This window comes from Aplidium turbinatum, chromosome 6 (genome assembly GCF_918807975.1).
Source record: "Aplidium turbinatum chromosome 6, kaAplTurb1.1, whole genome shotgun sequence".
Lineage (NCBI taxonomy): Eukaryota > Metazoa > Chordata > Ascidiacea > Aplousobranchia > Polyclinidae > Aplidium > Aplidium turbinatum.
Genome location: NC_137477.1, coordinates 32,640,499 through 32,654,901, shown reverse-complemented (window position 1 = coordinate 32,654,901; position 14,403 = coordinate 32,640,499). Strand labels below are relative to the sequence as shown.

Below are 14,403 nucleotides of genomic sequence, written 5' to 3'. Positions count from 1 at the left end.
TTTTATGCATGAATTATTTCTTATCCAAGTGGTTATCTCAATTTATCGACACCCTTACAGGCCTGATACTATGAAAAAAAAATGCATTAAAAAAATGACAACTTTTTTCACATAAATTTCAGTTGAATGTCTAACAAACTAGATGAGTTGATAATGCAAGTGGTCATTGTTTTACTCATCCATCCTTGTAGCCTGCTTTACGTTAAAAATACAATTTTATTTCTAGTGAATGACGTAATGAAAATTGCTATCATTCAAAATATGGCAAAAAAAATTGTGCTTTAAAATTCTTTTTATTTCTTTGGAAACCTTGTTAAAAAAATTTGCTTTGAAAGATGTAGAAACGTGTGTGGGCAACATGGCTAAAAAGTTATACAATGCAGGATTGCAACACACACAGATGCCCAGAATGGAGCCCATATGGGGATTGGACCGAATGTTCAGTGTCTTGCGAAGGGGGGACCAGATCATCAACGAGAACTTGTAACAAGTTTGGAAGAGATGAGCCATGTAGAGGAGAAGTAACAAGAACAGAAACGTGCCGGAAGCAAAAATGTCCTCGTGAGTAAATAGAATCGAATTAAAGCAACACTTTTCAACTCATCTATCTTTGTTGACTGCGGATATGGTATAAATTTGATGGCTATTATATTGATAAAAATTAGAATTGTTTGCCTAGTCTGTGATTAAGATCACAATTACTTCAAGTTTAATAATAAAAGTGGATTATATGATTCTTCTTCTTCTTCAATTGCAGTGCCTGAATTAGGCATCGACGGCCTCAGATTAATAATTATTATATGTTGCATGGATGATTGTTTCTGTCTTATCGTTAACCCTTTGAAGGTCAGGGGGCTGTCAATTCAACTTTTTTGTGTCAACAGTTGTATCTCTAAAACCACTGAGGCTGCGACTACGAGATTTCTTGACTTTTCCTAACTTTTATTCACCTCTATTGAGCTGAAATTTTGAGCGAATAAAGGTTATAAATTGAGAGATATAAGGCATTTTTCAGCACATCCTCTGAAATATTTCATATTCTATTGTTCAAAATTTTCCCACCAGCTGGATGAAAGTAATTAATTTGGCCCTCTTAACTGTTTCACAGCGTAAAGGGAATTGGCTGTATGTAAAATTATGTAAAAAAATTTTAATCACAACATTGCAATGCATGTTCTTCATTACTCTACCAAAAAATAATGTGTAAACTCACACTACAATTACAGTCATAAGTCACCTCAACATTTCAACGTATACGAGCAGTTCTAAAATACACATAGTTTTAATTTTCGGATATGCTCAGCACAATTATTTTTACAAAGTGAATCCCAAATTTTGAAACCGTGCCTTAAAAAATAACGGAGACATCACTCTTAAAGCATAAGAAGAATCGACAGCCTCCCCCCAAGCTGAGCAAGACTCCAGGAGCCCAACCTTCTAAGGGTTAAATTATATGATTACTGATCCTTTGATGCTATTTACAATTTATCAAAAGTAATCTTAGTGAATTACATTACGCTGGTATCACATCATTCCTAACTTATTTACTAAATTAACTTATTGAAATCCATACAGTTTTACTTCATCAAAGCAACCCATGTATTTCACTACACTGGTTCAAATCTGTTCTTATGCATTGCGCAGGTTGGGGACATTTGAATCGCTTTGGGCCATGTACAGTTACTTGTGGAGGTGGCATCAAAACGTTCACTAGAATTTGCCATGGAGGAAACCCGGGAGACCGAGGATGCGACGGAAACGCAACCACAGTTCAACGTTGCAGCCGGAATCCTTGTGGAGGTAAAGCGATTAATGCCAAGCGGAGCAATGAAAGCAGTGAAGACAACTTTTAAACAAAAATTTACGACTAAATCACTTTTTCAAAGCTTTAAAAAATTGCTTTCAAGTTTAAAGTTTTTGCTTGATAATCTGATTTTTTATTTGTAATTATTTCCTTTGACTTGTTGCGTTACATAGATTATTAAACATACATTTCTACTCTCATGATCATTAGGGAAAGTTTTTGTTGCATAAGAAAAGGAGAAAGGAGAAAGTTGCAATTATTGAAGAGTGTAATTTTAAAACTGTCTAAATCCAAATATTCCAAATTAAATTCCTAAATTTGAGACAGGATTTGGTTACTTTTAAAACAAAAATTTCCCGTTTCGTGAATTCGGTGATATCCAAAGTTGAACTTTGTCACGTTTTCGTGCTGAAATTTTGCAACAACACTTAGATAACTGCCAAAGGCAGTGTGTCCAATCCTAACTTCAATTTTGCAACTAGCTCAATGGCCGAATGGTTATCGCTTTCGACTCTTCAATCATCAATCAAGTTGGGTAATAATGTGATGACAATCTAAACCTTCTTCTTCCTCGTATAAACCTTCTTAGCCACTCCAGTGGTCGAGGGGTTCTGCTTTTTACCTCCCTTGAGCAGTGGCGACGACTCGGTCTAGATATTTGGGCAGGTGTTGAGCACCCACTGAATTGATTCGTCATCCAGTTCAAGCAGACCACGCATACTATTTGGAGTGTGGTAAATGGCGCAGTTGAAGAAAGTGTGGTCTGCGGTTTTTTTCTCCTTGCCACATTCACAGGTCGCACATGGAACCATTCCCCATTTGTGCATGTTGGAGTGGAATAGTCCGACGCCAGTGCGTAGGCGGTTGAGCCGCACCCAAGCCTTCCTTGGCAAAAGCATTCCGATTGGATGGGAGCTGGTGTCGGAGATGAAACTTTGAAGTCTTAGAGAGTTTTTTTTTCCAATTCCATTGGTAGTCCACCCAGGTAGCCACACTGATGGATTGATCTTCAGCAGTTTTCATCAAGAGTTGTGAGGTCTGTACAAATGGATGTCTCGATTTCAGTCGCCGTGGTTGCTCGCTGTAGCCTAAACCTAATTATAAAATTAAACATGAATCCTGTCGCTAAAAGACCTTAGCTGTTGTAAAGCAAAAAAAACAAAAAAACAACAATACAAGGTTATGATCCAATTAAGCAACGGTTATAGGTGAATTGTTCGTAAACAGTTGTTCGTAAAACAATTGTTCGTAAACAGTTGTTCGTAAAACAATTGATCGTAAACAGTTGTTCGTAAAATTATTTCTTCGTAAAACAATTTTTCGTAAATCATTTCTTCGTATACATCAATTGTTCGTATAGTGAATTGCTCGTAAACAGGTGATAGGTCAATTGTTTGTGAACAATTTTTCAGTTGTTACTCAGGGGCGCCGGAAGCGGGGGGAAGGGGGGCATCATGGAGGGACAAGGGGGCAATGGTGCCCTTTTAAAGTCATGTAAATAAGCTACTGCACATTTTGCAATATAACAATTTCTGCTATTCGCTTTTAGCCTAATATTATAACACAGGCCAACAAAATTTTTTTGACACAAATAAAGGTGAGAGTCATTTTAAAGTATTTCAAGGTCCCTCATTCCGAAAATGCACTTAGTTTTTTTCAAATTGGTTCTAGTTTTCGAGATATTCGACAAAGAAAATATTTTTGAAATCGTTAATCAAAAGCTTTCAATCAAAAGCTCAAAATAATATTCACAGCACAAATTCTGCAACACAGTAGGTTATATCATTATAACATAGCATGATGTCCTTCTTTGTATACCGGGCACTTGTATCATTACTCGATAGTGAGCTGATAGATGAGCATTATCGCTATATCTTATATTGAAAGTTTAAAAAAATGGCCTTTCAGCAAAAAAAGTGCCCTTTTTCATAATCCTGCCCCCCCCCAGTCAAAAATTGTTTCAGCGCCCCTGTTGTTACTCGTGCAGGACATTTCCTTTGAAAATGCTCAAATTTTCAATAAGTAGTTTCTTGCCCTTGTGCGTTAAGTATAATCTTTGTAATAAAGCTGGCCACCATAAAAAAGTTGTGACTTTCCTTTTTCGCTGCCATTCTGAATCAGCAGGGACTCTACACTCTGTCTGCTCGTCTACAGCACGTCACATCTATAGCACATCTATAGCATATGCGCTACCCTAATTAATTGTTCGTAAAGAATTGTAACTGTTTTACGAACAATTAGTATTACAGTCAATTGCACGAGCGAAGAAATGGTTTACGAAGAATTGTGTTACGATGAATTAACTTCACGAACAATTGTTTACGAACAATTGTTTTACGAACAACTACGTTTACGAAAAAAAGTCGGACACCTTAAGCAACATATGACTTAGACGCTTTTAAAACTGCACTCTTCAATTTGTTTTAAGGAACGTTGTAGTACCAAATCGTTTTATTCATGCAGGAGCATTTCAAACCGCAGTAGCTTAATTAGGATACTTACAAGTTAGGACATGATTTATTTATATACAATTTTAAATGCTTTCAAACATTCCTCGTTGAAACTTGACGATCTTTGCAATCGCTTACCGAGCATGTGTTGCTGTAGCTTTGCGCAAAACCGAACGAAGTTGCTTGGCGATGTAATAATTATAATTTGCACACAATGGTGGAGTAATGTTAGGCGGATTTAAATTAATTGCTGTAATCTGATTGTAAATCTGATTGCTGTAAAATTCAAAACAAAACCATTTTCTTTATTACTTTTTCATTTGCAACAACACTTGGAAAAAGTTGCCTTACAGTAAACAAAAATTTAAAAAGTTGTATTATAAAAATCCTGAAAATAGCTCAAAATATCGGGTTTATTTTATTGCAACTTTTATAAGTCTGGTTTAATGTGGAAGCTGTTAAAAATTATAAAAAATGCAAACATTCCAAAAACTTGCATTAAACCAATAATTTAGCCAATAGTCACGGAGTATATTACTGATATTTTTACTAGCTGGAACATGTTTCATCGAATAATTATGATATGGGGGCTTGCAGCTTTCTAACATCATCAGATGAACAAAAAATAAACTTTCCTGGTGGGCGGCAACAATTTGTTTCAATCATTCAGAGCCCTACAAAAGCTTTCAATCTTTCAGAGCCTACACAAAATCAATATTACTTAATAAATAACACTAAGAGGTTAGATTGTTGTGCAAATGCCAGCATTTGATGAATGCAAAATAGCAGTACAACCTCAGAAAATCAAGATATTTCGGACATATAGCAAGAAGCAACTCGCTAGAAAATTCAATGTTGACTGGGATGGTGCAAGGCAAACGAACAAAGAGACAAAAAAATGAAATGTTTTGTCAATATCAAGCGAATTACCGAAATAAAAAATATGCCAGAAGTATAAGCAAAAACAAAAAAGCAGAACAAAATGGAAGGGAGTTCATATGGGAGGCAACAGCTGATCAAATATGATTGATTTTGTTGAAGAAGAAGAAGCCCTACTAACAGAAAAACGTCAATGCAAGTTTAATTTAACAGGCAAACCACAACAAAATCTGCGCCGATGGTGGGGTAGCTTGGTTGTTTACAAAATGATTGTTTTTACCAGAATGGAGCGATTGGAGCCCATGTACACGGACATGCGAGGGCGGAGAACAAACAAGACAGCGAGGAAACCAGACAGAGAAAAGAGTAAGTTCTTTGAGCTTTTGATTTGCTTCTATTAAAAGTTTTTGTTCAGTTGATAGTCATAGATCTGGTCAAAATTGCTAGCAAAGTATTTTACAAATCATCATCATTTTACAGCCTTGTTTTACCCTTCGCTGCCCATATTGGATTGAAGTAGGTGATTACGGAGCTTGCAGTAAATCATGCGACGGTGGCGTGAAAACGAAACTAAAGATTTGCTTGTTTTATTATGTCGGTTACAAGAGCTGCGAAGGTCCTAATGTTGCCACACTTCCGTGCAATACACGTAAGTGAACACTTTGAACAAAAATTGCTTGAAAGTTTAGGAACAATGCAACATAACCAACACGGCTTTGCAGAAACGCATTGAATATTTTTGTTTCTAAAAAATAAAGATGATGTTGATAAAATCAATCAAAAATAGATGTTTGATGTTTTTGTTTCTAAGGTCAGTAGTTGTGTGAAAAATTTCAATTTATTTTTCCTCATTTTTTCATCACTTTTAGCACAGTTTAACATGGTGTTATTACCTTACATTTAAGAAGACGTATGACCTATAATAATAATAATAGCCTGATACAAAGTAGATGGTGATGATATTTTTCTTTGTGCTTACAATACTTCAATCAGGATCTTTATGACAAACCAATTCTAGATCGTGATGTTCTTTTTGAGGTCCTTACTCTTCATACCCGCAATTTACAAAATTAGTTTCGTATTTTCCATGACATTCCAATGTTGAGTGTCTTTGTTTAAATTTACTTTTCGTCTACGGAAACACCGTGTCAATTGGTACATGCAATCTGTGATTAATAATTAATTTTATCAGCTGATACTGGTTGTTATAATATTAAATTATGTATTTATGTATTAATTGTAATCATATTAGTATGGTAATTGCAACAATCGAAATATCTCGTTTACTTAATTATACGTTATTGGCATATGTAAAAAGATACTATAATTATGTAGTTTAGAATGGTGTGCTTGTTTCAATTTTAACATTTTGCAGGAAAGATTACTTGATTTTTTTATAGTACTCTTTTTAAAAACGTAAAATCTTTTGCAGCAAAAAAACAGTCTCTTCATCATGCTACTAGAATAGCTTAAGTTACGTTTAATACGGTACTTGAATCTGATGATGAACACCATGTATTACAAACTAAAATTTTTCAGCTTTATTGCACATAGTCATTATGATAGCTGATTAACATACAGCCATACCACGCAATAATGTATTGTATGCAAACGAGATAAGCTTGGCCTTGTCCTTAATCAACAATTTGATTTAGTTCTGGGTGGGTCAAACTCTTTACATGGCGCGCCTGGTAACCGAAAGGTTGACAAAATTGGGGTGCGTAGTCATTCCATGAAATAATTGCAAGCTAGCACGAAAGCTTTGTCTACATTTATTTAGAAAATACAACCTAAATGCGATGAAAACCAAAACCCGGGGATTTAACCTTCTTGCCATTTATATGCTGCTCATCCAAAAAAATAAAAATAAAACATTTCTCAAGGCCTTGTGTTTTGTCGGCTTTGGTTCGTAAATACAAATATCATCATTGGACTACTTGAACAATCGACGCTGCTTGTCCAATTCGGCCCACGGTGGTTGGTGGCTTAGGAACCAAGAAAAGGGTATTTCAAATCACTAACAGTGCAACATTTGAATAAACGTTTGATACATTGGGTATTTCGAAATTAAATTTTTATCGGACTTGGTAAGCTATTCTGTTTTGCTTAATTCTGTTTTATTTAGAATAGTATAAAACTTCGAAAATAATAAAACTATATGCTTTGAAAAGCCTCTACACTTAAAAACTATTTTTCTACACGGATTAGCAAAAACTGCAGCAAAATTTACTTGAAATCCCATTGAACATGCATTTTGCTTGTTTCAGTCTGAAAACCTTTTGTATTAGAATAAACCAAACATTCGATACACAATTGTTATGGCTATTTTCAGTTATACAAAAAATTGAAAAATAATTGCAATTACTTTCATAAACAAAATTGATAAAGTGAATGTCTTCTGAGACACCGAGACCTAACCCTGGCAAGCCGTCAGCAAGAAGCGGTTGACTTGATCACATCGAAAAACTTTTTTGAGAATTATTAAAATAAAGTTCAACCAGCCTCATGTTTAAAAAGAATATATATTTCGCTACATAATAATGAGCATCTTCAGTTCTGCAAACAAACAAACAAATTACTGCAATGAGTGCTGCATAAAGGGAAACTATGCTGTAAGCCTCTATAATCAAAATTAAAATGATGAGCAAAATTTCTTCAACATTTACACATTCAGAAAAATATTTATGTCATGGGGTATAAAACCAATGTTCAAAGTGAAGAATAAAAACCAAGGATGGATTTGGCAAATCTTCTCTCGTCGGTAAATGGCAGTTCACCCTAAGAGCTATCAATAGGTAAAGCATTTCTTGATACCAATTTACTTTACCTATTGATAGCTCTTAGGGTGAACTGCCATTTACCGACGAGAGAAGATTTGCCAAATCCATCCTTGGTTTTTATTCTTCACTTTGAACATTGGTTTTATATCCCATGACGTAAATATTTTTCTGAATGTGTAAATGTTGAAGAAATTTTGCTCATCATTTTAATTTTGATTATAGAGGCTTACAGCATAGTTTCCCTTTATGCAGCACTCATTGCAGTAATTTGTTTGTTTGTTTTCAGAACTGAAGATGCTCATTATTATGTAGCGAAATATATATTCTTTTTAAACATGAGGCTGGTTGAACTTTATTTTAATAATTCTCAATAAACAAAATTATAATGAATTTACAAAAATAAAATAAAACTGTTCAAATTTGTGCCTAAATTGTAAAGCACATGTTGTTTGTCTCATAATTTAACATGAAATATCAGTGTCTAGTCGGTAACTCAGATTGAAAGCTACCCCCCCGTTTTCATTGTTGTAGAAGGCCTCATGTTGCAGTTAAAGCAATTTCTTAGAATTTTATAAAAAGGAAAAAAAATTATGGAAGGAAAGGAAGTATCACATTAAAAAAAACATTTTAAGACGATTAATTTTTCTAATTTCTCTAAGATTAAGATTACAGCCATAAAGTTTTCTTTCTAAGTTTGCGTTGTGATTCTTTTCAACCAAGTGATAACTTCAGTGGCTTTTTTATATTTCCATGGCAATAATCCATCTCTTTGTTCATAATTTATGTTCTAGTTTGTTGATGTTGTGCTGATCAATGTGATCCCACAAATGAACATTTTGTTGTACAGATCGTTGCAATAGATGGTCGCCGTGGAAGGCTGGAAAATGCAGCAAGACCTGTGATAGAGGAGGAACAATTTCAAGAAGGACTTGTCTAGGAGGAGTTGTGAAAGGAAAGGGCTGTTACGGGCCTTTCATAAGCCACGATTGGTGTAATACACGTAAGCATCGTACAAGGAGAAAATAATGGCAGTTTTGATCAGAATACTTTTGGTTGATGGTTCCCGTCAACAATGATTTGATAAAGTTTTGAAACAAAAATACGCAAAAAATGTCCTAAAAAATAGTCACCAGATACACAATAGCTTATTACAAAAAATTTGCAAAAATACTGTATGGCGGAAATAGCAAAAAGCAAGATCATGGTAAAAGTACCGTTTCTGTGTTCATGTTGATTTTGACCTGATTTAGTGAGTTGGGATCTGGGAGATTCAAAATCTAAATTCCCGGACTTCTGACTGGCTTCTGCATTGACACTTCTAATTGAGTTGCAGTCAAAAAACACGACCAACTTTGCTGCAATCCTACAACTATGACGTAATATCGATGAGAACAAATTCATCTCATATCATTTATCTTTTGTTCATGGCATGTCTGCAACAACAAAGACAGGACTACAGCTACAGTAATCGATAAACTACCATGTCAGTACAGTAATTCATTATCATCATCTTGATGGCGTCGGGGGGTGAGGGCCAAGTTCGTCTGTTGTGAGATGTTTTGATTGCAGTTTTTAATCAAGTCCTAACCATTCCTATCGTCAGTCTAATTATTAGTGGTCTGCCCCTCTTTTCTTTTGCAATAATTTTTCCTTCTAGTAATTGTCTTTAAATAAAATTATTGCGCTTCATGGCAAAAATATTTCAATTTTCTTGTTTTAATTGTTTGTAGAATTTTCCTGTTGGTATGCATTCTAAAGAGTGCATCTTCGTTTGTGGGTATTGCAAAAACTAAAATTATAAATTATCAAAATCCTTACTTGATATAAATTATCGACTTCATATTTAGAATCAGCAACTTGTCTTGAAATGACCATTAATCTAGAAAAATATAAATGAGTAGTGCAATAAATATTCTAATAATATTAAAATACTAAATACACTAGAATTTTAAGCCTGGATCTCGTGTAAAATCTACGTCTCCTACTGCAGAGGCAACCAATGTAACCACTCGGCGGTCACTACTTCTACATTTTATTCAGTATAACATTGATACATATAAATTATCTCAACCTTTGCGCTGAATGTAGAACCGTTCTTGGAGTTCATTGACAAGTTCTTTATCAAGAACGTATCTCTTTGTTTCATTTTTGCTTTCCTTTGTAACGAAGAATATATTTTGATATTTTAATTGAATTAAAGTAGCGGACTTTGTAAACCCAAAAAGGTAACTTTGGTGAAGTAACTGTTTTGCCATAAGTAGCCTATATGGTATGTTTCCTAAGATAGTTTGTAAGCTTTCCCGAAATAAATGTATACAGGTAGGCTAATGCTAGACATTTCTTCATGTACTGTGTACCTACACTAAGATAGTCTGAAATAAACTATAAATTTTAGATAACTGTCCAAAATGGAGTGATTGGTCGGCATTCGGACCCTGCAGCGATACTTGTGGCCAGGGGATTAAGTGCGCGACACGTAGGTGCGATTATGGTGACCACAGGAAAGGAGATTGTGGAGAGGGATTACCATACAAGATCGTGGTATGCAACAATGATCCTTGTCCAAGTAAGTTTAACAAATCTAAAAACTGACGATTTACTGCATCTACGTTCTTTTTCAAAGGTATATTTTTCTTAAATCGGCAATAGAGTGGGCTAAACCTAGAGAACGTTATAAAGAATAAAAGGCTACTATGCTTAGTTAGTGCGTTTAATTGAGTAAAATTTAAAATTAATTTAAAAAAAAATTGTGACGTGAACGTGATAGATAAATTCTGACTGCGAATTCGAATCAGCTTAGCCAAATTAGGTAAACACATCTAATTGTTTGAAAAAAATCTAAAATGTCGACTAGTTAATTCTTAAAAGCTTATTAAAAGAAGCTTTTAAGAATTTCCCATAAGGGCAAACAAACTGATTTTGTTGTTGATGGAATTGATTTAATTCAAATTCTGCTGTAGCTAAAGAAATTACTGACATCTTTTTTCAGATGTATTTAGTCCGTGGTCCAGTTTCACAAAATGCAACACAACTTGCACTGGACAATTGAAGACAAGAAGAAGAACTTGTCCTGTGGAAGGGGAATGCCCACAAGATGAACATGGCACGGCGCTAATTCAAGTAGTGCCGTGCAACGAGTTGATCTGTTATGGCTCGTGGAGTGCTTGGAAAGATAATTCCAGTTGTTCCACCACCTGTGGAAACGGCACATTTGTCCAAACGCGTATGTGCAGCTTCCAAAGTGGTCAATCACCATGCCGAGGGTCGCATATCCGCTTTAAAGCATGCAATATTCGACCGTGTCCAAGTTGGGGTCCTTTCTCTGACTACACAAAATGTTCTACGACTTGTTCAAGAGGAACGCAGTCACGATCGCGGTACGTCAGCAACAATGTTCTTATATCAGCGTTATCTCGTTGAAAGAGTTCCATCAAAAATATTAGTGCACTCAGGAAGGTTCCTTCCTGTCATTTACAAATCAAAACATTAACTAATCACCAGAGTATCGTGACACAAAAGGGAGATAAAGACTTGCAACAATTGCTATAAATTTGTGGGAAATGTCATGCTACATCATGTAGGAAACTTTTTGGACTTTTTGTTTTTGAAGTTTCGCGTAATCAAAATTAAAATTTCTGGTGTATCTGTAGCGCTTGTCGTGGTGGAGAACCTGGCACTGGCAATTGCAAAGGAAGCGCAACAGAAGTTCGAGCCTGCAATGAAGACAACGAATGTCCTTGCGCAAACCTTACAAACATCATGGGTGTAAGATATTGTTGTATAAGCGCGTTCCAAGGAGGATGTGAACGCGCGGCCACGCAACGGAAATGTTCACTGGAATGTTGCCAGCATGCCAACAGTGAGTAAATTCCTGTATATCATTTCTATTCTAACAAATCACAATGTTGGATAAACGGGGCAACATCAACAACAGTTTACTGTCTGAGCATAAATACGTGTAATGCCAAAATGAACCGCTTTTACAAATTTAACATGGTTTTGTTGTTTGTTCAGACCAGCCCTGCTCCGACCCATCCGCTTGCGTAGACAGGCTCACAGCAGATTTTTGTAAACAGCGCTCTTGGTATTGTACCATCAATGACGGCCTGGGAATAATAATGCGACAGAGATGCTTAGCAACTTGCAAAATATGCACAGGATAATGGGATTTTGTTTATTTTAGTATCATATAGTTCATTTTTGAGCTAAAATATCCCATGAAGAGCAAGTAGTTTCATGCAACCGTAAAATATTCAATGATCATGCGTAGACGCCATGCTGAGCGGATAAATATGCTTTTTATTTGATTAGCTGTTTTTCCTTTAACGCTTCTCAAATACACCACATTTTTAAACTGTTGTCAATTATTATGGAAAAGGTCATTCTTCTTGGCAATCAGGGCAAAGCTCAGGATTTGCTGAAACAGTAAACATCAATATTTCGCTAATGATATTACTGTAGCATTGATGTTCGAATCATAAAGTGTGCACCTGCAATTGAACGTGGTAAGCAGAGAACAATCATGATGGCCTACAGGCCTGATTTCCACCCATAAATTATAAGTGTGCACTACTATTTTATTAATGAGAAGTGGCTGAAGACCTATATAAGCTTACACATTGCATGATAGAAATAATCACGGCAAGTGCAGATGCATATTAATATGGTTTGAAAAACGCATAGTGATTGCTCATAGCTGCAATAGCCTACAACATAGTTAAACGTTTCGCTTGTAGGCTATTAATGGAAAACAAAACGAACATCAATAAATAACGTTGGTCAACGTCATCTTCAATTTTCGACGCGATACTCACGTGGTTTGACCGAAGCAACAGTAAATGGGTTGACAACTGTGGATGAGTAAGCTGCAAGTTGTAAATTGAAAATATTTCATGCGTACACTTTCAATGAGGTTTGAGCAAAAATACAAATTATGAGATGCAGATGAATTGTCAATGATGTTTGAAAATTGTTAGAAATTGTTAGCTTTAATTGTTGAAAATTGTTAGCTTCAAGCTCTTGAAAATGTTTTACAAGTAAAGCATCTTCAAGAGCTTGAAGCAAATATTTTTGATGCATTCTCGCAAGTGTTTGCTTAGCGGTTCCAGCTTTGCTGAACTGTTTTAGACTGCGCAGTCTTTGTCAAGTATCAGTGTGTGTATAAACTGTATCCTTACATATGACAACAGTTCAGTAGGCCATAGCCCTAATAAAGACCGTAAGCATGTCTCTCTAGAGCAGCTTGTTGTTCATAATTATGAGAGAAATCAAGAGTAAATATAGAAGCGATCCCCAGGCTTGTCCATGGGAATGGGATTTTCACGGGAATCCCATGGGAAATGTCCCATGGGATGGGATGGGACAGCACGAATTGCATTTCCCATGGGACAGTAGCTAGGCATTTTTATTTAAAAAATGATATGAATTGTCATAGATAGACAACTTTTCTGAACTTTAAAGTTAACAAAGTCAATAAATTTTGTCGTTTTGTATCTCTTTTTGTACATTTAGTCCTATCTAGTACACATTAGACTTAAATTTCCATAAATTTAATAACATTTATTGAATTGTATTTTGATGGGAATCCCATGGGATGGGATGGGATGGGACGGGACAGGCATGAATTGCTATGGGATGGGATGGGACAGAAAAAAATGTCCCATGGACAAGCCTGGCGATCCCGCTCCGCATTATGACAAGAAGAAACAAGTATTATGTAAAATTAAAAAAGTAATTACGATAAGCATTGTGAGCACTTAACAAGCACTGCATCGTGTTAGATTGATTGACTTAAATGCTAATTGTACACAATTATACATACGTATAATGTGGAGTCAGATATTTCTACAAAGCAATGCAGCAAAAAAACACTCCACAGTCAATGTCAACTCACAGAAACTAACAACATCCTCAGTGTGAAGCAGCGAGCTGGAACAAGCAATCAACAATAATTGTAAACGCATCATCTCTCCGAATAAATTTGCAAACATTAGTTCGACAATTTTGATATCCAAAAGGAAAAGTTTGCACAAGTGAAAAGCACAAGCACCCCAATATTGCCTATAAGATAATTTTAATCCTACGAACATTCATTCACCTACGCGTACGTCTTCTATTGAGAAAATAATATGCGGTTTATTACTTGAAATTCATACTGCGGCAAGTAGGCCTACTACAAGCAACGCTCAACCAAATGACAGAAAACTATAATGTAACTACAAAGAGTGGAGATGCCTCCACCATGGACTTCTAAATAGTAGAATCTGGACTGGAAACCGACTTTACGCAGTGTACAGCCGTTGGCCAAAAAGTTACCAGTTCTTATTTTAGTGCTTTTTCAGTTGCTGCCCCACCTCTTCTCGTACAGTACCAGCACTGTACGAGTTAGGGTTATTCGCTAAGGTAGGTTTTTGGATACCTTAGTAACTAACCCTAAACTTGGCTGTTGGCCCACTGTTGGCCAACTGTTGTACCAACTGTTTGGCCAACT

General features: G+C 35.7%; 1 protein-coding gene across 1 annotated transcript; it reads left to right on the top strand.

The window, feature by feature from the left end:
- Positions 1-377: 377 nt before the first annotated feature.
- LOC145772595 (semaphorin-5A-like) lies at positions 378-12,076 on the top strand. The gene is made up of 9 exons (XM_082584456.1): positions 378-561; positions 1,645-1,800; positions 5,417-5,499; positions 5,614-5,782; positions 8,761-8,913; positions 10,309-10,479; positions 10,903-11,290; positions 11,564-11,772; positions 11,928-12,076. The coding sequence occupies exons 1-9, from the start codon at positions 378-380 to the stop codon at positions 12,074-12,076; spliced, it is 1,662 nt and encodes a 553-aa protein (XP_082440582.1).
- The last annotated feature ends 2,327 nt before the right edge of the window (positions 12,077-14,403 follow it).

What these genes read in the sequence shown, in the direction of transcription:
- LOC145772595 (XM_082584456.1), top strand. Translation starts at nt 378, where the DNA reads ATGCAGGATTGCAACACACACAGATGCCCAGAATGGAGCCCATATGGG. An exon ending in CAACAATGATCCTTGTCCAA is followed by an intron (nt 10,480 to 10,902) that starts GTAAGTTTAACA and finishes ATCTTTTTTCAG; the next exon opens with ATGTATTTAGTCCGTGGTCC. An exon ending in GGAACGCAGTCACGATCGCG is followed by an intron (nt 11,291 to 11,563) that starts GTACGTCAGCAA and finishes GTGTATCTGTAG; the next exon opens with CGCTTGTCGTGGTGGAGAAC.